Source organism: Onychomys torridus, chromosome 2, assembly GCF_903995425.1.
Source record: "Onychomys torridus chromosome 2, mOncTor1.1, whole genome shotgun sequence".
In the NCBI taxonomy this organism is placed as follows: Eukaryota; Metazoa; Chordata; class Mammalia; order Rodentia; family Cricetidae; genus Onychomys; species Onychomys torridus.
The window spans coordinates 161,486,240-161,514,207 of NC_050444.1; the positions used below are offsets into that span (position 1 = coordinate 161,486,240).

A 27,968-nucleotide genomic window follows, 5' to 3' on the forward strand; every position below is an offset into this window, starting at 1 on the left:
TTTGGTCTCTACATGCCCAAAACTGCAAACTTACTTTCTTTTCCTATCTATACCTCACTTCTCACCCCTAAGTAAGTGACACCACCAACCATCCTCAATTTACATGCATTTTTTTGGAGGGTCTTTTTCAAACTCTTTAAAATATATGGAAAGCTCTGGTCCTGCTACACCTTAGCTGGAGACCTTGTGTTGGAGCTGTGTAGGAAGAAAACCGAAGTTTTGTTGAAGGGAGACGTCTCCACTGTCCATTGCCACTTGAGCGGACCTACATTCTTAGATTCGTAGTGGGCTCCGAATAAACGGCTGAGGGTGAAGGAGAGGGGAAAAGATGTCTGTTGATTGGACTTGAGCCACAGCAAATAAATCAAAGAGCATGCCTAAGACGAAAATCTGCGGGCCTGGGGGGGACTTTGCTCTGGATTCTGACCACTTGGGCTGGCCAGCCCTGTGGCTGAACACGTGCTGAGGGCAGGAGCCGGCAGTGGCCAGGCTGTGGGCAGACTGCTGGACCCCGACCAGCCTCGGGTGATTTATCCTGCACTGCTAAGGAAGAGTACAGGTATTTACTGCTTTCCCAATAGTGAGAAGTGGATCTCTCCAGGCCACTCAAAGTTCCTTAAAAAGACAAAATAAAAATTTCTCCTTAGAAAGTGTTCCTTGGGGCCAGGGCATAGCTCAGCACATGCACTCAACTCAGTCTCCAGCACCAATAATAATAGTAATAGTAAAGGGAATATTAATAATAGTTTGGGCATGGTTACTTGGGCAAAAACTGACTCTACTAGGGTGCTTGCCTGTAGAGCTCATGGTGGGGACCTTGCTGCTTGTCTCTACAGCCTCATCCATTGCTCTGTTGTCCAATGTGGGGTTAGGCAAGTGACAGCTGCCTGTGTCCATGTGTTCCAGATAGAAAGATCCTTTCTAGTCACTCTTCAAGAACATGATTGGGAGAAGCTTGAGCAGTGGGGAAACACTGAGGGCTGTTTCTCCTGGGTGCCATGCTGAGCCTGCAATTTCAGGGGACACACTGGTTTAGCCAAACTCTAGACACTTAACTTAAAAAGCAGAAGTGAAAGGGGGGGCAGTTTCTCGGTGCCCGAAAGGGTTATTCTGATTTAGACTGGCAATAAAAATGCAACTGACTGGGAGTTGGCATGACCAAAGTGCAATCTAAATATCTTCCCTCTCCACACGGCACAGCTGGCACTTTGAGGAGCTGAGCTGTAGGCTGCCCTTGCAGAGCAACAATGGAGAAAGATGATCGAGAAAAGGAAGGGGTAAGTGTGTGGCTGGTAGCGGCCAGGGCTGTGGACCTGCTCAGCTGTCCTTGGAAATCCCCGGGGCTCTGATGTTGCAGAGCCTGCCTTCAGCTGGATGCACTGTCTGGAAAGGGCCGCTTGCTCAGAAGCCCACCAACGGCTTTAGAGTAGAAGTGTGATGTTTAAAGACAGATACCCACTAGGAATCATGGTACTGGAACAGCTGTTGAGAAATAACTGGGCTGGGGGTGTGGTTCAACTCGTAGAGTGCTCACCTAGGATGCGTGAAGTCCGGAGTTTCGACCAGGTGTGTCCTTGGAAGTAGAGGTCAGAGGGTAAGGAGTTTGAGGTTAACCTCAGCTACAAAGGGAATTCAAAGTCAGCCTGGGATAGAGACCCTGTCTCAAAAAATTTTTTTAAATTTTTTTCTTCTGTTCCAAACACACAGTGTAGCTGTGGGCTAGGTGTAGATTTCTTTGAGAAAAACTTGCAGTCCCAAGAAGGTAACATGAATCGATCAATGTCCACTTTCAAGGAATTTGCATTTTAAATTTTTTAAATAATTAAATTTTTAATTCAATTTTAATAATGCATTTCCTAGTAGCATTTGCTCATAAGTGGGTGGAGAGAAGCATGCATTTGGGTAAAATATTATTTATTGAGGCCTGTAAGACATATGGTCTGGAAGCAAGGTCTGCAGCGTGTAGAGCGGGAGTGGGTTTGGGACGGAGAAGTGCCTGCTATTCTGAGCCGTGGCTAAGAATTTGGCCAGGTATTTAATTGCAGTAATTTAGTTATTGAGACAGTTTGTACCACTGAGGCTGGCCTCAAACTCCTGATCCTCCTGCCTCCACCTCCCAAGTGCGAGGTTGTAGGTGTGTGGCATCTCACCTTATTAACTCTTTTAGTGTCTTCTCACCTACAAGATGGACTGATAGCCACTCCCCTCCTGGTGCCAGAACAGTCAGCCAGTGCACAGGAAGTGTCTGGCCAGCAGGGAATGCTCCTGTCCATATTCTGCTTGGTTTATCCTATGGAGCAGGTGACCTCACTATTGACACTGGGCATGGGCTATCTCTGGGACTGTCTAGAGTGATGAACTCCCAGCTTCTCCTCATTTTATTTCTGGTATGATAAACAAATGTCCTGGCCGGGCGGTGGTGGTGGTGGTGGTGGTGGTGGTGGTGGTGGTGGTGGTGCACGCCTTTAATCCCAGCACTTGGGAGGCAGAGCCAGGTGGATCTTTGTGAGTTCAATGCCAGCCTGGTCTACAGAGCGAGATCCAGGAAGGGTGCAAAGCTATACAGAGAAACCCTGTCTCGAAAAACCAAAACAACAACAACAAAAAATGTCCTCCAGAGGGCAGAATCAACCCCTCCCTGCAACCCAGAATCACCAGTTCAGTCTTTACCCAGGGACTTCACTTGGATTATCTCGTTTTGTTTTTTTGTTTGTTGATTTTTCCAGTGCTGGGAACTTAACCCAGAGCCTCCTGCATGCTAGGCAAGTGTTCTACCACTGAACTACACCCCCAGCCACTTTCTCCCTTTCAATTTAAACTAGGGGCTCTCTAAATGGTCTAAGCTGGCCTTGAACTTGTGATCCTCCTCCCTCAGCCTCCCAGGTGGCTGAGATTACAGGCCTGTGATGCCATGCCACCTGTCTGGGATTGTCACGGCTGAGAAAGTGTCTGACAGGTCAAGTGCCATCACCTGTATTTGATAGGAAGGCACCTGAGGCTAAGAAGATGAAGTCCGGGGTCACAAGAGATGCTGTGCCTGCTGCTTAAGGAGAAAAGGGAAGAATGGGGGTGTCCCCACAGGGTGCACTCTGCAGATGACTCTCGGTGGAGGGAAGCAACCCAGGCAGCCACTAGCATGGGGCATGGCTCGACTGTCCGTCCAGGCGTGAAGCCAGGCATGAAGCCTGGGGGATTAGAAGCCAGGGGCAGAGGCCGCGTGGTCTTCTGGGAAGATGCCAGACAGCAGTAGGCCCCAGCTATCTCTCAGTAGCTGTACAGCTCAGGTCTCAAAACTACTTAAGAACTGTTGAACAGATCTCTCCTTTTTCCTACAAACTAGTGCTTTGGACAATGAGGACAATGTTTTGTGAAGTGTCTCTCCACAGCTACTTTAGTGTCCTGGACGGTATCCCTTGCTGTCTGACCTCCCTAGGTCCTCATTGTTCTGTATTAACTGACTAATGAGCCCACCCATGTATGACACTTGCTATAGATCAGCTGGGGCTGGGGGAGCCTCCTTCCCTGTATTCTTGAATCAACCCAGCAGGGTCAGCCCCAATGGTGGGTACTTTACTTAAGTCTCAGGATGTTTCCCCAGTAATCTGGAGAGAGTGGGATGCTGAGGAGGGAGTCTAGAGCCTCATCCATGCTCAGCAATTGCCCTGTCCCTGAGCTACGTCCTAGCTCCAAATTCTTTTCCTCCTTCTCCTTGAAGGGAGGAAAAAAGAAAAAGAAAGCTGAGGTGAGACTGTAACTCATGTGACGTAGGGTTCAACCATGTAAAGATGTAGTTAATCGCTCTCAAAAATAAAGGGAGTCCTATTGCTTTGTGCCTGGGTGGGCACGCGGAGTGGCAGAGTCAGGTACAGAAAGACACAAGCTGCATTAGCAGATGTGGGTGCAGCCCAGAAGAGCGGTTGCCAGGGGCCTGGGGAAGAGGTAATGGGCAATCTGCTCAAGAGTGCGAAGTTTCTGTTGGTGGGATGAGCAAGCCCTGGAGCTGCACCTCAGGGCCTGTGATTGCAGCTGGTGATGTGCAGCTCGCTGGCCAGACTGATTGCAGCTAGCTCTCCTTGGGTACTTGAGAGTCACTGAGTGCATTTTATATGTCTTAGCCGCACACATAGGCAAAGGTAACTGTGCTGATGTACTGTGTACCCTAATAAACTTGCCTGAGGATCAGAGGAAAAAGCCAGCCACTAGATTAGACACAGAGGTCAGGCAGTGGTGGCACACATCTTTAGTCCTATCACTCAGAACACAGAGATCCGTCTGGATCTCTGTATAAGTTCAAGGCCACCCTGGGCTACATGAGATTGATCCAGTATAGGAGAGACACAGAGCAAGGCAATGATGGCACACACCTTTAATCCCAGCACTTAAGATCTCACGCCTTTGCTTGGGAAGGACACACACCTTTAATCCCAGGAAGTGATATGTCAGGGCAGAGAAAGGTATATAAGGCGTGAGGAAACAGGAACTCACTCTTTAGGCTGAGGATTTTTAAGAGGTAAGAACTAGTGGCTGGCTGCTCTGCTTCTCTGATCTTTCAGCTTTCATCCTGATGTCAGGCTCTGGAGTTTTTATTAAAAGACTATCCAAGATTTGAACAACAGGTAACTATGTGTGGTGGCGAGTGTAGTGATGAGATGACTGTGCTACATTTTACAAAGTGTGTGTAAACACTACGCTGCACACCATAAAGAAAAGCCAGACCTGCCTGTTCCTTGGAAGACTGGAGCACAAGAAACACAGATTCAGTGGAAGCCTGGGCTACAGAGAGTTCAAGGTCAACCTCGTCAACTTAATGAAACCCTCTACCCATCTCAAAGTAATGGGTAAAGGGGGGTTAATTTGTAAATCTTTCCCCCACTTCTGTTTTTGGCCAAGACTAAAAGCCTTTTCATTGCTTGTTGGTGCTCAGTGGGAGAAGGAGGAAGGACCCAGCTTGGGGACAAAAACTGGTCAGTTTTGGTATCATAGGTAGGATGTGGTCTCATGATCTACACTCCTCCTCAGAGAATTAAACATCAGACAAGAAGCTGAAGAGATGGCTCAGCATTAAGAGTGCTTGCTGCTCTTCCAAAGGACACAGGTTCAATCCCCAGCACCCACATTGGGCAGCTCATAGCTGTAAGTCCAGGTCCAGTGGATCTGGCACTTCTGGCCTCTTTGAGCACCTATATTCATGTGCACATGCCCACATACAGACCCACACACATACACATAATTAAAATAATTTTTATTATTTTTTCCCAAGACAGGGTTTCTCTACATAGCTTTGGCTGTCCTGGAACTCACTCTGTAGACCAGGGTGGCCTCGAACTCGCAGAGATCCACCTGCCTCTGCCTCCTGAGTGCTGGGACTAAAGGTGTATGTACCACTACCTACTGGCTATAAATTTAGTTTTTAAAAGCAGCAAGTCGGGGCCTGGAGAGATGACTCAGAGATTAAGAGCATTGGCTGTTCTTCCAGAGGTCCTGAGTTCAATTCCTAGCAACCACAGGATAGCTCATAACCATCTGTAATGAGATCTGGCGCCCTCTTCTGGCATGCAGGCATAGATGCAGACAGAGCACTGTATACATAATTAATAAATGAATGAATGAATAAATGATAGATAGATAGATAGATAGATAGATAGATAGATAGATAGATAGATAGATAGATAAGCCTTTGAAAAAAGAAAAAAAAGCAGCAGGTCAGTATCGAAGGAATGCTCCTAGGGTTGACTCCGTGACTTTTTCTTTTGGATTATGGCATCCATTGTTAGATCCTTATCTAAAAAAGCAGGGATTGTTGGGGACCTACTTCTGAGGAAGAGAGAGATACCTCTACTGTGAGGGTCCCCAAACCACACAGCTCACTTCTTGGAGGTTGAGAGAAATCTCTGGAGCTGGAGGCAGAGATAGGAAAGCCTAGAATTCTTCTAAGAACTTTTCCATCATCAAGATCTGTTCTTGAAAGTCCATGGGCTATGTGTGATGGCACACACTTTTAATCCCAGCACTCCAGAGGCAGAGGCAGGCAGATCTCTGTGAGTTCAAGGCTAGCTTGGTGTGGTCTACATGGTGAGTTCCAGGACAACCAAGACTGTTGTAGAGAGACTCTGTCTCGAAGAGAGAGAAAGAGTATAGTTCACACCTACAATGCCGGAACTCAAGGAGCCTGAGACAAGAGAATCAAAAGCTCAAGGCCAGCCTGGACAACTTAACAAGATCTGTCTCAAAACAACACAACACAACACAACACAAACCCTAGGTGGTGGTGGAAAGCTCTATTAGCATGTACAAGACCCAGTCAATGTCCGATCCACCCAGCCAGCCAGCCAGTCAGCAGCCGAGTAAGCCAGGTATCAGTCTAGGTGCTGGAGATACAGTGGTGAGCACAGCTGACAAAAGTCCCCTCCATGTGGCTGTTGATTTTGTCTGTAAAGAAGGGACCAAGCTGTCTAGATGACTCAGAAGGTAAAACCACTCAGCAAGCTGCTGGCCTGAGCGTGGTGCCTGGAACCTGTGTGACAGTGGGAAAGAAGAAGCAACTCCTCAAAAGCTGCTACATGTGGCCCCAGGCACACATGCACACACAGGCCCTCACACAGGTGCTCCTGGTGCACACACATAGACCTACACACAGGTGCCCCTGGTGCGCACACAAGCACAGACCTACACACAGCTGCTTCTGATGCACACACACACACACACACACACACACACACACACACACATACACACACACACACACACACACACACACACACACACACACACACACATGGCACTCCTGGTATGTGAGGAATCCTTTGGAAAGCACGACAGAGGGCCAGCTGCAGCTGTATGGAGCCAGTTGTAATGGGCCGGTTGCAGAGGTACTTGCTGGAAGTCCCAGCTACTCAGGAGGTTGAGGCAGGAGAATTGTTTGAGCTGAGGAGCTGGAGAACAGTCTGGATGACTCAGGGGGTTGGAAGAGTGTGCCTGGATGAGAGCCTGTTCTAGCCTCAGTGGGTCAGTCTTTGAATAAAGAGTAGCTGGAAGACCAAGGGTGATGTTAGAATGGCTGTGTGCACACTGGCCATACAGCAGGGACCACTCCTGACCCCTTCCTGACATCCACCTCTCACAGAAGCTGACCCTGGTGCTGGCTCTGGCAACACTGATAGCTGCCTTTGGTTCATCCTTCCAATATGGGTACAACGTGGCTGCTGTCAACTCCCCGTCAGAGGTAGGTAGGTCACTGTGGTAAGTGAGCCATAGCTGCTGACATAGGGAGGGGCTTAGAGGTGCCTCAGGGAGCAAACATAGCCAATCCCTTACGGGAAAGGAGAGGAAAGTCTCTTCAGAACCTCAGGTTAAGTGAATGGCCAAGTCCTCAGACCTCAGGTTCTCATGAACATACCTTCTGTGGCTTGGCAGTGTGTGGAGTCACCTGGAGGGCAGTGGCCACACCATCTGGAAGTCTGCAGCCATCCCAGGGTGTGAGAAACACCACAAGTGTTGGCCTGCTAGAGTTCTTCCCATGGGTGTTCCAATCCACACACTACCCAGTCAGCTCTGTCCCTATCTCCAATGGGGCTGTCCCGATTCCGTAGCTAAACACCTATATTAATTCTTTGTGCAAAACAAGCTCAGCTGCTCTGACGGTCTGTTCCCTCTGTCCCCAGTTCATGCAGCAGTTTTACAATGACACCTTCAAGGAGAGAACCCAGGACACCCTTGATTCCTTCTCCTTGACACTAATGTGGTCCATGACGGTGTCCATGTTCCCCTTTGGAGGCTTTATAGGTTCTCTCCTGGTTGGACCCTTGGTGAATAAGATGGGCAGGTAAGTTGGTGTGTGTGTGTGTGTGTGTGTGTGTGTGTGTGTGTGTGTGTGTGTGTGTGGTGTGTATGTACTTACTGTTGTTAGTATGTGCATGTAAGTAAGCACTAACATGCTAGTGCAAGTACAAACATGTATGTGTGCTTGTGGAAGCTAGTGGTAAATGTTGAGTGTCTTTCCTCTATTCCTTTTCACATTTTTTAAATTGATTTATTATTTTTATTTTATGTGTATGAGTGTTCTGTCTGCATGTATGTATGTGCACTGCCTGTGTGCCTGGTGCCTAATGAGGTCAAGAGAGGGCACTGAATCCCCTGGAACTGACGTTAAGGACTGCTGTGAGTGCTGGGAACAGAACCCAGGTCCTCTGCAACAACAGCAAGACTTCTTAACCACTAGGCCATCCCTTCATCATTTTTTTTTTTAAAGATAGGGTCTCACTATGTAGCCCTGGTTGGCCTCAAACTCACAGACATTCACCTACTTCTACTTCCTGAGTGCTGGGGTGAAAGGCACTCTGCCACCGCTGGCCCCACCCTTATTTAAGACAGCACCTCACCAAACCTTGAAGCTGCTCCACCTGGCTTAGCTGGCTGCTCAGTGTCCTTCAGAACTCGGCCAGTGTAGTTAGAGTTTTCCTGCCTGGCCCACAGTCAGGACAAATCTCACCCACCAGGCCCATAGACGCTCAGACCCAACCAAGTAAACACACAGAAACTTATATTGCTTACAAACTGTATGGCCATGGCAGGCTTCTTGTTATCTACTTCTTCTATCTTAAATTAACCCATTTCTATTAATCTATAAATTGCCACATGGCTCATGGCTTACCGGTGCCTTACATCTTCCTTGTCATGGCGGCTGGCGGCTTGCAGCTTCTCCATCCAGTCTTCCACTTCCCACCATTCTCCTCCTCCTTGTCCCACCTACCCTATCCTTCCTGCCTGGCTGCTGGGCAATTAGCACTTCATTTATTTTAACCAATCAGAGCAACACATTTGACATACAGAACATCCCACAGCAGGCCAGTCTTAATGCACCCTTCCCTGCTGCCCTGCCCCCACCCCTCTACCTCTATTGCTGTGGCTACAGTCACATACCACTGTGCCTAGCTGGGCATGCAGGTCCCCAAGCTTGCACATAGGCACTTTCCTGGCTGGACCATCTCCCCCATTTGTTTCTGTTTTTGAAACAGGGTCTCCTGTAGCCCAGGTTGGCCTCATACTCATTATAAAGTCAAAGGTGGTCTTGAACACCTGATTTTCCTGCTTCTTCCTCCCAGTTGATGGGATTGCAATCATGTGCCAGCAGGCCCATGAGGGTGGGTAGATTTTTATTACCCCAAACTTACAGATATGTATCATCAGCGCTTTTTTTGTTTGTTTGTTTTTTGGTTTTTGGTTTTGGTTTTGGTTTTTGGTTTTTTGGTTTTTCGGAGACAGGGTTTCTCTGTATAGCTTTGCGCCTTTCCTGGAACTCACTTGGTATCTCAGGCTGGCCTTAAACTCACAGAGATCTGTCTGCCTGCCTCTGCCTCCCAAGTGCTGGGAGTAAAGGCGTACGCCACCACCGCCCAGCATCATCAGCTTTTAAACATGGGCCTGAAACCGAGTTCTTATCATGAGATGAGGGTAATTTTACTTTCTATTGGGGTCATTCAAATGACTAATGTTTGGGAAGCTAGACAAGGGTGGCTGGGGAAGTCCCCAGGAATGAGCATTGTGTGCCAGGGAAGACAAGGGGCTCCATGTCCTTTGCCTCACTCAAACCAAAAGCTTCTTCCTCGTCGGTGTTTTTGACGCTGGCAGAATTACCTGCCCGTATGCAGTCATGCATCCTACAATCTCAGGACTCGGTAGGTGAAGGAGAAAGGATCTGGAGTTTAGTGCCAGCCTGATCTACAAAGTGAGACCCAGTCAGGATCTTGAATCAAGACCAATCTGGAACCTTCCTTCTTCATACTTTTGGAAAGCCTTGGGGCTGGAGAGATGGCTCTGTGGTTAAGAGCACTTGTTGCTCTTGCACAGGACCCAGGTTTGGTTCCCAACACCCACATGGCGGCTCCCAACCATCTGCAACTCCAGTTGTAGGGTATCTGAGGTCCTCTTCTGACTTCCACAGGCACCAGGCATGCACGCAGTGCACAGACATCCATTCAGACAAAATATTTATACACAAAATTAAATATATAAGTAAACATTTGAAATTTTTCCTTAAGTATTCAACCTCTGATTGAGGATCTGAGACCCTGAGATCACTCTGTGAGGTTAGTATTGAACCCACGCTTTCTCCAGGAGCCCCAGGTTGAGTCAGATCTGCCAGACACAGGTCAAGGCTGGTGAGCGCTTGCCCAGGTGGGGCCCAGCCTTGCTCACCAAGCTGTCTACTTGGAATTTAATCAGCATGCACTTATGTGTTTACAATATTTGCAGGTATTTTAAAAACAGCAACGGTGGCTTAATTTAGGGATGTTGTCTATGTTCCAAACACTCTCCAAAGCATTCATAGCTGAGCAGGGCGGCTTACTCCTGTGACCCCAGCACTTCAGAGGCAGCAAGTCTAAAGTTTCAGGCCAGCCTACATGACTGTTTTTAAACACCTTTAATCCCAGCACTCAGGAGGCAGAGGGAGGCAGGCTTCTCTCTGTGAATTTGAGGCCCTCCTGGTATACAAAGCGAATTCTAGGACAGCAAGAGTTGTTACACAGAGAGACCCTGTGTAAAAAAACAAACAAACAATTTTAAATATGTATGCACATACACACATATACACACATGCACACACAGACACATGAGTTTTAGTTGGCTTTTGTTTGTTTGCTTATTTTATTTGGTTCTGAGGTTGTGGTGGTCAAAGCCAAGGCCTCCTGCATGCTAAAAAAGCAATTTATCACTGAGCTGCATCTTCAGCACACAGCTGGATATGTCCATTTTTCTTGAAGCTGTGTTGAAACCTCTCTGGACAGTTTTGGGTTTTGTTGGGTTTTTTGTTTTGTTTTGTTTTGTTTTCTGTTTTACCTTTTTATTCCCCCAAACAATATTTTTTCAATTTATTTTTATGTATATAGGTGTTGTCTGCATGTATGTATGTGTACCATGTGTGAGCCTGTTGCCTACAGAATCAGAAGAGGACGTTAGATCCCATGGAACTGGAGCTGTAGACAGCTGTGAGCCACCATGCAGGTTTCAGGAATCGAACCTGGGTCTCACAGAAGAGTACATAGTGCTCTGAACCACTGAAATATCCAGACTCCTTTTGCTTTGTTTTTTGGAGGCAGGGTTTTAGATGGCAATCCTCCTGCCTCAGCCTCCTAAGATGGCTATGGAGTTTAAGACATGAGCCGGCTCTATTTACCTCTTTCCAGCAGCCTTGTGTTTCTTATATTTTTACATCAGCTTATATTTTGGCATTTCTTTTTTCTTTTCTTTTCTTTTTTTCTTTTTTTTTTTTTTTTTTTTTGGTTTTTCGAGACAGGGTTTCTCTGTGTAGCTTTGCACCTTTCCTGGAACTCACTTGGTAGCCCAGGCTGGCCTCGAACTCACAGAGATCCGCCTGCCTCTGCCTCCCAAGTGCTGAGATTAAAGGCGTGCACCACTACCACCCGGCTCATATTTTGGCATTTCTTAAGGCTGTTTGCAACCTCTCTTTTTGTCTATATTGGCTTTTTGTTGTTTCAATTCTTATGTTTTCCAGCTCTCTTTTTTCTTCATTTTAAGCATCCATTTTTTTTTCTTTCATGCATTATACTTTGGTATTGCATCTAAAAGTGCATTGTGAAGCCACCTAGACTTTATACTTCTAGAATGTTCTAGTTTTACATTTTTTGTCATTATCATATTGAATTACTATCGTAAAGGGTACAAAATCTGTGTCTTGATTCATTTTTATTTGTTTGTTTTTTAATTTTTATTCTTTATTTTATATGTCTGGGTGTTTTGTCTACATGTGTGTCTGATGCCCAAGGAGACCAGAAGAGGGTGTCGGTTCCTTTGAACTGGAGCCACAGATGTTTGTGAGCTGCCATGTAGGTCCTGGGAATCGAACCCAGGTCCTCTGCAAGAGCAGAGTGGTCTTAACTATGGAGCCATCTCTCCAGTCCACATGTTCTGTTTTTGTTTTTGTTTTTTATTGTCACACTGGAACTGAATCAGGGCCTTAGCACAGGCTAGGCAGCTACTCTCCCAGCCAAGCCACCCCAAGACTTGTTTATTTTTGAGACAAAGTCTCCACACTGTGCCACCAGGTCTGGCGTGAATCGCTGGGCTCCAGGGATCCACACCCACAGTCGTCAGAATGCTGCAACCGAAGCCCGCTGACACCATAGCAGATCGACTTGACTGTGTCCGGATGAGTCCGTTTCCCTCTGTCCTTTGCTCCACAGCAGGATGCGCACTCTGTTAGCTTCAGGTTCCAGTGACACTCACTGCTGTAACTAGGGGACGGTGGTCTGAGTAGACATTGAGAGTGTTTGTTGACTGCATGCATTAGTCATGAGTGAATGATGAAGTGAATGAATGAATCCTTACACTAGCCTGACTCTCCCACCCCCTCTACAGAAAAGGGGCCTTGCTATTCAACAACGTCTTCTCTGTCGTGCCAGCCATCTTAATGGGGTGCAGCAAAATGGCCAGGTCATATGAGCTGATCATTGCTTCCAGGCTCATGGTTGGAATATGTGCAGGTAAGGAACCCTGGCTGCAGTGCCGCTCAGCATGGAGGAGGCAGAACCCACTCTCAGGGATCTGGTGTCGTCTGGGGCCTTTGGGAGCCCAGAGCTTGAAGCTGACCCTCCGCAGGCACTTGAGTTTGTGCCTGGTTCCCCTGGGTGGGCAGTGGGCCAAACTTCACAGCGAGGCTTCCTGCAGGGAAAGCTGTCTTTGCCTTTGTTTTCCCAAGGCTGGGATTGAACCCAGGACCTCATGAAAGCTGGATAAGCACTCTATCGCTGAGCCACAATTCCCAGCCCCGGGAAGTGGTTCTTTGTAAGAACAAACTACAAACCCTGAGTTTAGAAGCGTCCTTCCAGTCTGATCCCTTTTCTTCCAGTATCTCAGCATTGGCTAGAGTAACGGTCGGTGGGAGGGTAGAGGTGTCAACTTAGTGAGCAGCAGCTTTGGGTGACAGTAGACTGTCCTATGTCATGGGAACAATAAGACTCCATGGAATTTTGTCTCAGTCATTGTTCATCTGTGCATGTGTGGGAGAACCAAGTTGAAAAATCCATTTCCATACTTTTTTTTTTTTTTTTTTTGGTTTTTTGAGACAGGGTTTCTCTGGTTTCTCTGTGTAGCTTTGCGCCTTTCCTGGATCTCACTTTGTAGACCAGGCTGGCCTCGAACTCAAGAGATCGGTGTGCACCACCACCGCCCGGCCATTTCCATACTTTTTTAACTGTGGTTTGTGGTCTTAAAAAAAGGTGTGGAACTTGGGCCGGGCGGTGGTGGTGCACGCCTTTTATCCCAGCACTAGGGAGGCAGGAGGATCTCTATGAGTTCAAGGCCAGCCTGGTCTACAGAGTGATGGGACAGCCATGTTACACAGAGAAACCCTGTTGTGGGGAGGGCAATGTGTGAAACTGGCTTGTAAACCCCCACCCACTGTCTTCTCAACCCAAGCTCTCTGGAATATGCTGCCTTAGTTTTAGAAAGGTCTCCCCTAATTGCTTAGAAGTGGAGACACTTTTAAAGCCACACTTGTGGCTTCCCCAACAGTCAGCCTTTCCCAGTGTCCAGCCAGGAGTGGCTTTGCCAATTCTCGGGGTCCTACAGAAGCAAGGTAGGCACCTTCTGACCTCTGCCCTCACATATCTCCTTCTGAATGGTCTCAGAGTGTCCTTCCTAATGTGGGGTGCCTGGCTATAAGCAAATCCCTAGAGCTCATTAGCAGGCAGAGAAGTTTGCAAGCTGGTGAGCCAGAGACGGCTCACACCTTTGATTCCAGCACTCAGGAGGTGGAGACAGATAGATCTCTGAGTTTGAGGCCAGCCTGATCTATAGCAGTTAGCTCAGGCCAGCCAAAGTGAAGAACTGCCAAACAGGGTGGTGAGGGAGAAGTAGCCACATCAGGAGAAAACTAGCCATGAGGCAAACTTCACTTAGCACTGAGTTCTTGCTCCCGGTCTCACCCCCAGGCCCCACCCTCACCCTCACCCCTGAGAGTTTCAGGACAGCATCCCTGCCATCATGGCCTCACCTGGCTTGGCTCTGCCTTTGGTTTTCCATGCAGAAGCTTTTCAAGAAATAGAAAGCTCCAGAAGTTGTCAGCTAGTGCAGTCACTTTCCCATTGATCATAAGCATTCAGGATGAGTTTCCAATAATAATAAAGTAATAAACTCCAATCAATAAATCACAGCTAAAAGTCCTGCACACACATGCACACACACACACACACACACACACACACACACACACACACACATAAACATAATTTAAATCTTAACCTAAGCAGGGCCTGGTGGTACACACCTATGATATCAGCTACTTAATGGGCAAAGATAAGAGAATTTCAGGTTCAAGTTCTACCTGAACTGCAGAATGAGTTTTCGATTAGCTTGGACATACTGTATCTCAAAACCAAAAAAAAGTAAAAAGAGGGCTGGGAATATAGCTCAGTGGTAGAACGGTTGCCTGACAAGATCAGAGCCCTGGGTTTGTTCACAGCACACACACAAATAAATGCTAACCTATGGAGATGAGGGCTCCTAACCAACTCTAACACTTGCCACATTGAGGCAGGAGGATTACCAGTTTGAGGCTAGGACTGTATATATGTAGCAAGACCTCGATTGTTTTGTTTTCATTTGTTTGTGTTTGCTTTTGAGACAAGGTCTCCTCTGTAGCCCACACTGGCCTCAAACTTTTAGCAATCCTTCTGCCTCAGGCCCCGAAGTACTAGAATTATTAGGCACTCACTAGCATACCTGGCTAAGACCTTTGTGGGGGATGGGAGACCCCAACCTTTATGTTTCAAAAGCATACTTTTAGTCAACAATTTGTCTCATATTTTTTTGGCACTCATGTGCCATGGCCCACATATGGAGACCAGAGAATGATTTATAGGAGTCCATTTCTTCTTCCATTGTTTGTGATCAAAATCCGTTTTTCTTGCAAACTTGGTGTTTCAGTCTTGGCAGTGATCACCCTTTCCACTGAGCCATCTTACTGGCCCTGTTCTCAGATTTTGGCCTTGGCCTTGGGACTTCTTTTCATTCCTTTTTTTTTTTTTTTTAAGCTGGGGATCGAACCCAGGGCCTTGCGCTTGCTAGGCGAGCACTCTACCACTGAGCTAAATCCCCAGCCCTTCTTTTCATTCTTGAACTAATTGAGTGCTCCACAGGGCTGGAAAGATAGGTCAGAGGTTAAAAGCACTTGCTGCTCTTGCAGAGGACCTGGGTTCAGTTCCTCAGCACCCACATCAGACAGCTCACAACTGGGACCAAGGGGACCCAAGGTCCTCTTCTGGTCTTGGCATGTATGTTGTATGGACACACACACACACACACACACACACACACACACACACACACACGGTTTTTGTTTTGTTTTGTTTTTGTTTGTTTGTTTGTTTTTATAAAAAGTAGTCAGCTAGAAAACAAAACAAAATGATTGCCAGGTGTGCTGAGCTCAAGACTCAAGACCAGGCTGGTCTACCCAAGACTGCCTCAAAAAAAAAAAAAAAAAAAGGTATGTTTATGTTTTAAGACAAGTTTTGTAAGAAGAGTGACTTATTTCACATCTTTGCAAATCACTTTAATGTCTGTCTTATCAGCAGACAGTTGGATTTTCTCTTCATCTTCATGGAACAAATGATAAATTGTATTTATACAGTAAATAAATACAGTCGACAAAAATACCAAACCAACCACCATCCCTGGGACTGAGAAACACCTGGGTGAACTCCTCTGGGTGTTCAGGAAGGGAATGGCGTGGCAGATGCAGTACACGTGGCCAGTGGCCTCATGACCAGCACAGCAGGTGGCAGGGACATGTGCTGGATGGCCAGTGGGAGGGAGGAGCCCAGAGGCTATGGGATGGGGCCTGGGTCAGAAAGCCTCTGGTCATTGCTGCATGATCACAGGCACGGTTGATTTTCAAATCTGTCCAGTTAGTTGTAACTGTAGATGACAAGTGGCTTCTGGAAAACTCCACACTGTGCTCCAGCGAGGTCAAAAAGGAAAAGGGCAAAGAACACCTTGAGACAGTAACGAAAGTAGTTTCAACCTCAGAGATGCCCTGGGAAGGTCCTCAGCTCACACTTGGACCCAGCGGTGCGACATCGTATGTTTGAGCTCAGCTTCTCACTCACACCTGGACAGTCAGTCATGGTGTGATCAGGCTTCGTGCCCTGGGACCACTGACCCCAACACCATAGCTCACCCTGAGAATAAGTAACCAGCCCTGCTGTGGGAGAGGAGCATGGGTGGCTGAGTCTCCGCTTCTAGAGGCTCACGGTTCATGGGTTCGCTGTTGATTGACTCCTTGGCAAGAAGGCTAAAGGCTTTCCCTGGCCATCAGGAATGCAGACATTACAAACCCCCAGATCCAACTCTAGGGTCTTCTCTTCCACTGAGCCATCTCACCAGCCCCAACTTCATCTATTCCTAAAAGAGTCATGTTTTGATATGATGGGAAATTTTATGGGATTAAATAGTTGGGAGCTGGAGAGATGTCTGAGTTCAGTTCATAGTACCCATGTTGGAAGGCTGACAACCACCTATAACTCCGGTTCCTGGGGGAGCTGACACATCTGACCTTTGAGAACATCTGTGCTCATGTAAACATGCCCATGAAGACACACACATACACACACACAAAACTACATTACTAAAAACAATAAAATTGTTTTAAAGATTAAATAGTGGGGTTCAAAGTAGCCCAGCATTACATAAATTGCAGAGATGTAGATTTTCAATGATATATACTGAAATTTGTTGTGGTTTTTGTTTTTGTTTTTGTTTTTTTTTACATTTTTAGACTTTTCTTGGTTTTGTTTTATTTTGGTTTGTTTTCAAGACAGATATTCTTTGTGTAATAGCTCTGGCTGTCCCGGAACTCTCTCTGTAGACCAGGCTGGCCTTGAACTCACAGAGATCCACCTGCCTCTGCCTCTTGAGTGCTGGGATTAAAGACATGCTTCTTTTAGATTTATTTTTACTATATGTATATAAGTGGACTGCATGTATGTCTGTGCACTACATTTGTGCCTGAGAAGGTGGTGAGCTTCCATGTAGGTGCTGGGAATTGAACCCAGATCCTTTGCAACAACAAGTGCTCTTAACTACTCAGTCAACTTGCCACCCATTTGAAGCTTTTCTAAGTCATGGTGTCCTTTTGTATCCCAGGTTGGCCTTCCTGCCTCAGCCTCCCGGGTGCTGGGATTAAGGTGTGAGCCACTACTTCACGCAAACTAACAAATGTAGCTTGTGGTATGTGTGTGGAAAGGGCTCTGTGCAGAGGTTTATTGTGTGATGTGCTGTCCCCAGAAAGTAATCTGGTGGACAGGGGTGTTCTTTTCTTTTCTCCCTGAGGCAAAGGAGAGGAGCATGTCTAATCCTCTCCCTGAGACCCGGGCCAGTCAAAAGCAAGGACACAGGGCCTGGCCAGGCTGACACCAGTCAAGAAGCAAACACTCCTATTAGGAACGTCTCTGATGCCATTTCTTTATTGAAGTTTAAGGAACTGAAAATTAGAAGAGGTGTTTGCAAGGGCCATTCATTCATTCACTGTGTTATGGGAGGCTGTGTGTGAGGTCATTCATTCACTGTGTAATGGGAGGCTGTGTGTGAGGTCATTCATTCACTGTGTAATTGGAGGCTCTGTGAGAGGTCATTCATTCACTGTGTTATGGGAGGCTGTGTGTGAGGTCATTCATTCACTGTGTAATGGGAGGCTGTGTGTGAGGTCATTCATTCACTGTGTTATGGGAGGCTGTATGCGAGGCGGGGTGCACATGTGTATAGAGGCTACAGGTTCACGTCAGATGTTATTCTTCAGGAGTTCTACACATTATTTTCTGAGACAGGGTCTTTCAATGAACTTGGAGCTCATTGAAAGCTGGCTGGTCTTCAAGCTCCAGAGATCTGCCTCCCCAAGCCCCTCCACTGGGATTACCAGTGTGTACCCCCATACCCAGTTTTGTGTGGGAATTGAACTCAGGTCCTCATGGCTGCACAGCAAGTTCATTACCAGCTGAGTTATTCCCATTTGAAGGGAGGGCTGGGCTAGAGAGTGTGCTTGGTAAAGTAGGGTGGGTCCTTAAAGACACAGTCTGTCTCTCCAAGACTCTTTCCTGGTTGTATTCTTATTTCGGTTCTCCTTCAGGTCTGTCTTCCAATGTGGTCCCTATGTACTTAGGGGAACTGGCCCCTAAAAACCTGAGAGGGGCTCTTGGGGTGGTACCCCAGCTCTTCATCACCGTCGGCATCCTTGTGGCCCAGCTGTTTGGCTTTCGGAATGTTTTGGCAAATGAGGAAGGTGAGAACAGAGCCCTGCCCCTGCCCTCTGTCCCCCGAAACCCCTACTGCCATTACTGGAAACTACCGCCTGCTGACTTCCCTGTTCTGTCCAATGAAGACTATCCTTGTTGCCATGATCTGTCCCTAGCCCACCATGCACACTGTGGGCCCTGAACAAGCATGTGGTGACACATTTCTTTTAGGAGATGGCAAGGTGTCTCACCTGAACAGGAAGGGCCTATGTCCCTTGACTACTAAGTGACTGTCCACACACTTGGAAGCACACAATAACTTATAAATGGCATCATTACCTCCTCTTTGTCTTGAGTCTTGGGCTACTTTTTTTCCGTTTTTGAGACATAGTCTCATGTAACCCAGGCTGGTCTTGAATTCACCTTGTAGTCAAAGATGACCTTGAACTCCTGATCTCCTGTCTCTACCCCACAAGTACTGAGATTACAGGTGTGTAAAACCACAACTGTTTCATGCAGGGCTGAAGACCAAATCCATAGCCCTCTGTGTTGTTGGGGGTTTTTAGTCTTTTGGGGGGCCCGCCACCCAGCTCCCAAATAAATCACACGTGGAGGCTTATTCTTAATTATTAATGCCCAGCCTTAGCTTGGTTTAGTGTCTAGCCAACTTTTCTTAACTTTAATTATCCTGTCTATCTTTTGCCTCTGGGCTTTTCTTTTCCTATTCCTGTATGCTTTTCTTTGTTTCTTACTCCATGGCTTGCTGTGTGGCTGGGTGGCTGGCTCCTGGAGTCTTCCTCCTGCTCTGGCTCCTAGATCTTAGATCTCTCCTCCCAGATTTCTCCTTCTATTTATTCTCTCTCCCTGACAGCCCTGCCTATCCTTTCTCCTGCCTTGCTATTGGCTGTTCAGCTCTTTATTAGATCATCAGGTGTTTTACACAGGCACAGTAACACAGCTTCACAGAGTTAAACAAATGCAACATAAACAAAAGTAATACACCTTAAGATAATATTTCCTAACAACTCTGCACATGCTAGGCAAATACTCTACCAATGGAGCCCAGCCCTACCCGCCTATCTTCTCTTCTTTCCCCTCCTTCTTATCTTTCTTTCTGATTCTTGAGCTTCTGAGAAGGAGACCAGTCTCAATGATCACCCCAGTCAGGACGTAGCACTTGCTTGCCATGGCCCCAGGTGCCATGTCTTCTGCAGTAGTTCATTTCTTCCCCTGGCAGTCAGTCCCAGGAGATCATGTACTCTACACCCATTTTACAGATAAGCCCATAACTGAGACTCAGCAGATTGGAAATTTGTCCAAGGTCCTGTTAAGATTCACCCTGCAGCTTGGGCCTGCTCTGTGTTGCTCTGCCACACCCCTCTGTCTTTCCATCAGGACTGCATGTGTCCAGGACACTTCTGTCAAGTGCTACATTCTCCCTAGGAGCTGAGACCCAAAAGGGTCTGGAGAGATGGCTCAGAGGTTAAGAGCACTGGCTATTCTTTCAGAGATCCTAAGATCAATTCCCAGCAACCACATGGTGGCTCATAACCATCTATAATGAGATCTGGCGCCTTCTTCTGGCATGCAGGCATACATGCGGACAGGACACTGTGTACATAATAAGTAAATCTTGAAAAATAAAAGGAAATAAAAGACAAACGGGCTGGGGATTTAGCTCAGTTGTAGAGCACTTGCCTAGCAAGCGCAAGGCCCTGGGTCCAGTCCTCAGCTCTGGGAAAAAAAAAAAAAAGAGAGAGAGAGAGACCCAAAATGAATGGTCTAGGGTTGAGTCTCAGGGCACCACAACCAGCAGGACTCAAAGCCAGGAGTCAATCTCTGCACTGCACTACATTGAGCAGGAGGGCAGGTACAGTCCAATCCAAGGAGAGAACATTCTAGACCTGGGCAAAAGAGACAAAAGTGTCAAAATCCTTTGTATTTGTAGGGAACTTCAAAAGGGTGGCATGTTAGACCTCCACCCTTCTCTGTGACTCTCCTGTAGTGCAAGGGTGGGGTTTGACCTTCCCCATATTAGAGTCTCAAGTGTGATCCCTGGCATAAGACAACGGCTTTGCTCAAACAGGGATGGCAAACAGGCATGAAGTCAGAGGAGGCATGGGAAGAAGTAACCCCAGGATCAAGGTTGCACACTTGTGCTCAAGGGTGAGAAGTAGGATCTGGGTTAGTGTCTGGGGATCTTCGGTGACTCCCGTGAGGAGAGTGACAGTTAGGTAGGGCCTGGGAGGAAGGGCCCAGCGGCTGGTAACTATGGCTCCCGTGGGAGATGCAACAGCAGCTCTTGCTACAGACAGGGCAGGGGGATAGGCACAGGGTCCCAGGATAACCTGGGGCCCTGGTTCTGATCAAGGGCCAGCAGAGGGATGGCAGGAGGAGGATGCTCCAGCCAAGAAAGTAGTGAGGCCACAGCTGAACTTAATATCAGATGACGCTCAAATTCTAGAAGATAGAAGCCGATTTCTTGGCCAGAAGCAATGGATTGGGGACAGGGTGAAGGTTCAGAGGTTCACATGTGCCTTGATTACAGCCAAATGAGGGTACCCTTGGCCTGTTTCTCTTTTATGGGATCAACTATAAAAGGCCAGGGAAGTTAGACACAATGACACATGTCTGTAACCCCAGAACTCAGAGGGTAGAAGAAGGAGACTCAGGAATTCAAAGTCAGCTGTAGATACAGAGTAAGTTTGAAGCCAGCCTGAGCTACACCTATTTTCTTTAAAAAAAAAAAAAAAGAAAAATGGCCAGTTCAATGGTTAGAGGCACCCATTACCAGCTCGATGACCAGAGGACGCACATGGTAAAGGGAGAGAAGTGACATCACAAATTGCTTCTGATCTGAATGTGAGCTCTGAGGTATTTCTCTCCCTCCCTCTTCTACACACACACACACACACACACACACACACACACACACACACACACACACACACGTATCATAAAATAAATACATGTAATGAAAATGTAAAAGCTCAAAACCAAAAATGCACTTACATTGGGCATCATGATGCCTGTCTATAATCCCAGCCCTCAGGAGACTGAGGCAGGAAGACTCTGCTTGAATCAGTGTCTGTGCATGTAACATGGGGCTGGTCTGGAACCCACCCCACTGGGTGCTTTAGGGAGGGCATGGTTAATTTGTGACAGGCAGTTAGGTTGGTTCTTGGCATTCAGATAAATGGTGCATTTGGACATCCGTGATGTCACTGGCCCAGAGCACAGGAGAAGGAAGCAAGCCAGAGACATTCCTCAGGCAGGAGACGGAGCTGTTTGCTTGCTTTTGTGGTCATTTGCTCTTGTTTTGTTTCTTGCAAATGGGCGTCTGGCCTACTAGTATGTCTGTCTGTGCACCATGTGCGTGCCTGGTGCCCACAGGCACCGGAAGAGGCCACGAGATCCCCTGTATCAGGCTTTTTCCTTTAGGCCACCAACCAGCTCCCAAATCATGACATGGAGACTTATTAGTTATGAATGCTTGGCCTAGTTCAGGCTCATTTCTTGCTAGCTCTTTTCACTTAAATTAACCTGTTTCTCTTCACCTTTTGCCTCAGGGCTTCTTACCTTCCTTCCTTCTGTATGTCTTATTTTCACATAATTAAATGCCACACGTCCTTACATTGTTAAACAAATGCAGCATAAACACATGTAACACACCTTTGTCCAGTTACAACAATATTCTACAACAAGAAACTGAATCCAGATCCTCTGTGAGAGCAGCAAATGCCCTTAGCCTTAGAGCCATGCCCAGCCTCTTCATTTAGCTATTTTTATTGTGAACACATCATGTATGATCCCTAGTAAACATAAAGAAGAGAGAAAGAAACCAGACACTGTGACCATTCCCCAGGACAAGAGAGAGTTGCGTCAGCCCCCAAGAGCTGCTGTGTGCCCATTAATAACACCTCCCTTCCCGGGGCTTGGGGGTGGGGTGCCAGTGTGCTGACATATACCCTTGTTGTTTTCTTTCTTTGGTCCAGGCTCGTCACGTTTCGAGATGGTAGGGTTGATTTTATCTGCTTCTGAACTTGATGTAAGGTCATTGAACATTGAGTTTTTACGCTCCATATTACATTGGACAGATCTTTCCAGGTCTTTGCTGTTTTTGTCGCGGTACTGAATAACATTCTAGAACCACAGAACCGCCTCTGTGTCTGTCCATCCCATGAGGACTATAATGGGCATCCGTACTGCTCCTGGTTTTGTTTCCCAGTTGCTCTGACCACTCCAGTTTAACTGTCCTTGTGTCCCCCCCACAAGCCTCTCTGGACATGTTCCTGGAGAGGGATCACAGTGTTGGTCTCAGTCCGCATCTGGTCCCTGGTGGACAATGCAGGTCTGTGTGATAGATAACACATGGAGGCTTCCCACTGGCACCACATTCTTGCCCACATTTGGAATCATCAGGTGCTGTTGTTTGCCCACCTCATGGTGTGGAGTGGTTATGCCTTAACCCCTGTGTAAATAGCCACCACACAACCACTGAAATAGTCAAGCATTGTCCTCACAGAGCTGTGTCCTGCCTCAGGGGAATGGTGCAGCGTGCCTGGCACGTGCAGGGGCTAGAGGAAAGGGCCCCAGGCCCCTAGGCTTCGGTGACAGTCGACCCTTGCTTGCAGGCTGGCCCATCCTCCTGGGGCTGACTGGAGTCCCCGCAGCCTTACAGGTCCTCTTGCTGCCCTTCTTCCCTGAGAGCCCCCGCTACCTGCTGATTCAGAAGCAAGACGAGTCAGCCACCAAGAAAGGTGAGGTTTATGTGGTCTCCTTTTCACCCTGGATCCCCAGGCTCTTCAGCTCTGAGTTCACGCCCTCTGCTCATCTCTCCCTCAGCCCTGCAGAGGCTTCGAGGTTGGCAGGATGTAACCCTAGAAATGGAGGAGATCCGGAGGGAGGACGAGGCCGAGAAGGCAGCGGGCTTTATCTCCGTGTGGAAGTTGTTCAAGATGCAGTCCCTGCGCTGGCAACTCATCTCCATCATTGTCCTCATGGCTGGTCAGCAGCTGTCAGGAGTGAACGCGGTATGGACAGCCTGTGGGCTTAGGGGCAGCAGGCAGTGTGTGACCAGGTGCCGACAACGATTCTTGCATATAGCTCTGAGGGGTTGGTGTGCAGTGGGCCACTGGCCACCCTACCTTTGAGGCCCTCTGCCAAACCCATGGTTGCCTTCCAGATCTACTACTACGCTGACAAGATCTACCTCAGCGCAGGTGTGAAAACCAATGACATCCAGTATGTGACTGCTGGGACAGGGGCAGTCAATGTGTTCATGACCATTGTCACGGTGAGTGTCTATGAGGCTGTGGTCCTATCAGCCACCGGGGGTAGAGTGAAGAAGGTCCTAACCTTGGAGGGATCTGGGGCCTAAAGTATGCAACATGCCCCTTGGGCCCTGATGCCCCAGCCTCAAAGCTCTGCTATGAGGACATCCCCATATGGTGGGGAGCAGCCATGGACCCCTAAAAGCAGAGGCCCAAACCTTACTCCAGGTGCTCCCACTGTGTGCAGTGACTCTGCTCTGACCTCTTCTATCTGGGGCTGCTGAGCGTGGCAGAAATGGAGAGAGTCTCTGCACAGGATAACTCAGTGGCCCAACAAGGAGCTCATGACTCACTGCTGAGGTAGTACTTGAGTGATACTTGTCCCCCTGTTCAGAGGAGCCAGCCAGGCCTCCACGTGGGCAGACCCTCTCAAGTTGACTCCAGTGCCTGGCTTCTTCCTTGCAGGAGCTTAGAGTCACAGGACTCAGGCCCTTAATTTGGGCTCTCATTTAAGAGTGATTCAGCTGGACCTCTTTCTCCACTGGCCACCCAAGGACACATGTTCTGCGCATGCATGTACACACTGGTGGCTGGGCACACACTCCTCCTGACACCTCAGCAGTTGGCTGAGGGATAGTGAGGTTGCTCCCATGATGGCAGCCCCAGGCAGGGGTGCTCTGTCCCGCAGGGGTAACATGGGGCACTAGCTCTAGAACCCCACTTTCTCCCTCCCACACCTCCAGATATTTGTGGTAGAGCTTTGGGGACGGCGACTTCTGCTCCTCCTGGGCTTCTCCACCTGCCTCACTGCCTGCGTCGTGCTGACGGCCGCTCTGGCTCTGCAGGTAAAGAATGCTGTGACAATCACCCATTTAAAGAAGCCTCAGAGAAGGCACCAAACTGCACGGGTGTCACACGGGGCAGAAAGAGACTTCCTCTTGTGGTACTTTAAACCATGTGTGAACCCAAATTTGAATTCTCCACTTCTCTCCCTGTGTCTTCCTCTGGTCTGCAGTTTGTGACCTGTGGCCTGTGTGTGTCTGATATCTGTGTCCCTAACAAAGGGCTTTGATCTATATTTATTGAACAGCACAGTAAACACTGTGAGATTGGAAAGGAATGAGGGATATTTTTCTTTCTTCTTTTTCCTTCCTCCCTTCCTCCCTCCCTCCCCTCCCTCCCTCCCTCCCTCTCTCTCTCTCTCTCTCTCTCTCTCTCTCTCTCTCTCTCTCTCTCTCTTTCAGACAGGGTCTCTACATAGCTCTGGCTGTCCTGGAACTCACTATGTAGATCAGACTTCCTGGTCTCCCTGAACTCCCAAATGCTAGGATTAAAGGTATGCGCCACCACCGCTTGACTATTTTACAGAATTTTTTAACAGAGTTTTATAAGGGAAGACATTGTTTACTGACCCCTAACTGGCCGAGAATAGCATTCAAAGTCACATACAGATATTATCAACCTATATCCACATTTTACTTCCAACACGTGTGAGATATTTGTTGTTCAAGTTTGCTTTTAACCTGTTGGCTGCTTTCAGCTAATGATTACCACCACACACACACACACACACACACACACACACACACACACACACACACACTCACACATGTGCACAGAAGCATGGAAAGACAGCATAGAAGAGTACATATCTGAAGATTTAAAGCTATGCATTTAGCTTAGGTTGGAAGAGCTGATTGCATAGGAAATCAAGATATAGTCAGCTTGGTTATATTGTTGTACTGATGGGAGAATAAACTTATACAGCTGGAACACACAGCAGGAGAGCATGTTAAGTACACAGTCATCAATGATCTCAAGGCCTATTAGTAACTTAGCTGCAGGGTCCAGCAAAAGTTCAGCCCCTTGAAGGCTAGAGGCGTTTTCAGAAAAAGCTTGTCACAGCAGGTACCAGCTGTGCTGGTGGCCCTGCTCAGGAACAACACCATATTGTTCCCAACCTATGTTTTTACCACAGTAAAGGGACTAGGCACCAAAAATTAGTGTGTTTTAGCATGTATAGTCTTTGTCAGGTGTCTAGGGACCATGTGCCCCTCCCTCAGCAAATCCAGTCCCCTCTCAGCTGACTTCTAAGATCTCATCATGTGGTCTAGCCGAGTCACTGCTGGCTTGTTCCAGACCCAGCAGGTCTTTGCTTTGCCAGGTGCTGACTACCCATTTTCCCACCCACAGGACACCATCTCCTGGATGCCTTACGTCAGCATCGTCTGCGTCATCGTCTATGTCATAGGACATGCCCTGGGACCCAGTATGCATCTCTAGGCTGGTCTCATAGGTTCAATGCCCCACATCCTGGTCCTCCAGGAGCTTCTCTGAGAATCCCCAGGGAGGGTGGATGCATCCCAAGTGACTTCTGCCTTGCTCCTTTTAGTACAGGCTAGAAGGGGCTGGCTTGGTCACTTGGGGATTTAGGTGATGCTGGGGTCTCTGGGTTGTAAGCACTGCCGTGTTAGATCTGCAGAATGAGCCTCTGCCATGCATCACACCCAACATCCTTATGACTGCATTTGCTTCCTCACTCAGCCACTCCCCAAAGTCCTGTGTCTTAGAGATACTCTCTGCCCCCATGGCCAGGTGACCAGGGTGCCAAAACACCCACAGGTTCAAGGCCCCTTTATGAGTCACTCTGCCTTCAGGGAGGGTGTCTCCCCCTAATCTAACTATCATCCCCGCTTCTCTTCACCCTTCCCTCTCACATCTCTCTCTCATCCCTCTGTACTCCCTCTTCAGGTCCCATCCCTGCCCTACTCATCACTGAGATCTTCCTGCAGTCCTCCAGACCAGCCGCCTTCATGATCGGGGGCAGTGTCCACTGGCTCTCCAACTTCACTGTGGGGCTCATCTTCCCATTCATTCAAGTAAGTGGGACCCAAACCCCCAACCCACCAAGCCAGAACCTTCTGGCACATCCTCCTTCATTGGTCCCTCTTCCCACAGGTGGGCCTCGGGGCCTACAGCTTCATCATCTTTGCAATCATATGTCTCCTCACCACCATCTACATCTTCCTGGTCATCCCAGAGACCAAGGGCAGGTCATTCATTGAGATCAACCAGATCTTTGCCAAGAAGAACAAGGTGTCGGATGTGTACCCAGAGAAGGAGGAACTCAAAGACCTTCCACCTGACGTCTCTTTATAGCAGCAGAGCCAGGGCACAAGCCAGGATAGCTGGTCTGCATGGACCTTTTCTCTGGACTTTGGTTCTGTCTTCTTATTGTCTATGACACTGGAAATGAGACTAGCCTGGCAGGGAATGCCAGCCCCATCAGCAGCCCTCATCCAGTGAGGACATCTGACCTCCTTTAGTGCTTTTCTGCTGTCTCTAAGCACAGACCAGTCACAGGCTCTCAGCCACGTGCAACACTGTCCCTCACCTTTGCTAAGGTGACTGTGGTACAGGTACACTGTAACACAGCTTTTCTAATAAAAACAGTTCCGGCAGGACCAGACAGGAGGACCACATTACACCAGTCAAGCTGACCCTTTGGTGGCTCCCATGTGCCTCGGGGGTCCCTGAACCACAGTGACCCAAGGAGGTCACTGGCGATCGCTCGGGATTGACGTCATCCTTATCCTGACCCAGCGTGTCACAAAGCTGGGGAACAGACCTTGGGAAGATATTAACTGAGCATGAACTATTAACTGTAGATGATAACATTAGTGGAATACCTCTGTATAACCAATAAAGAGATCTGACACTTTTCACCAGGACATACCAGTTCTCTGAAGAGGGCTGTCAGGGTGACCCTGCTGCTGAGGATGGATGGTCCCTGAGGGCAGGAGTGGGCATGGAGGGACCCTTGGACACTCTCTGCTGAAGGGTGACAGTTGCAAATGGTGTGAGGGGTGTGAGGTGTTATGTATAAAGTCGGGCTCTGCTTGTCTGCAGTTACACAGTGAATACCAAGGGGGCTAAAGCTGCAGGAAGGAGAAGTGGAAAGGATGGGAGGCCCCTTACATCAACTGGAGTCTTAGAGATGTGGGAGTGTGTGTGTGTGTGTGTGTGTGTGTGTGTGTGTGTGTGTGTGAGAGAGAGAGAGAGAGAGAGAGAGAGAGAGAGAGAGAGAGAGAGAGAGAGATTACAGAAGTTTACAGAAGTGTAGAGAAAGCCTTGAGGTATGAGGAAGGAAATGCTATGGGATATGCTGTCTTCTCAGCATGGCAGCAGTCAGGGCAATGGGGACAGCTGTGGGAGTCGGGCAGTTGTTACAGGTACAGAATAGAGACTCTTATGGCATCAAGTCATGCAACCAGCAAGAGCAGTCTGACATGCAGGAGGTACATGCTATGATCGAGCCATCCTTGACATACTACAACATGTGAGCAACACAGAACCACTGAAAGATGGACTCCTCAAATGCCTGGGAGAGGTGATGTCAGAATTGGGAGGTGAGGACTGAGGTACCGTTGTGGATTCTGCTCACAGGAAC

General features: G+C 48.0%; 1 protein-coding gene across 2 annotated transcripts; it reads left to right on the forward strand.

Annotated features, from left to right (window-relative positions):
- Positions 1-1,103: 1,103 nt before the first annotated feature.
- On the forward strand, positions 1,104-27,243 carry Slc2a5 (solute carrier family 2 member 5). Of its 2 annotated transcripts, XM_036178876.1 has the most exons (12): positions 1,104-1,277; positions 7,124-7,222; positions 7,662-7,822; positions 12,376-12,500; positions 18,140-18,292; positions 22,880-23,005; positions 23,091-23,278; positions 23,431-23,541; positions 24,262-24,363; positions 25,712-25,787; positions 26,270-26,397; positions 26,477-27,243. In XM_036178876.1, the coding sequence occupies exons 1-12, from the start codon at positions 1,248-1,250 to the stop codon at positions 26,675-26,677; spliced, it is 1,500 nt and encodes a 499-aa protein (XP_036034769.1). In that variant the 5' UTR covers positions 1,104-1,247; the 3' UTR covers positions 26,678-27,243. The 2 variants fall into 2 exon arrangements, with proteins under 2 accessions (XP_036034769.1, XP_036034770.1); XM_036178877.1 differs by lacking the exon at positions 1,104-1,277 and having other exon boundaries at positions 7,170-7,226.
- Positions 27,244-27,968: the final 725 nt, after the last annotated feature.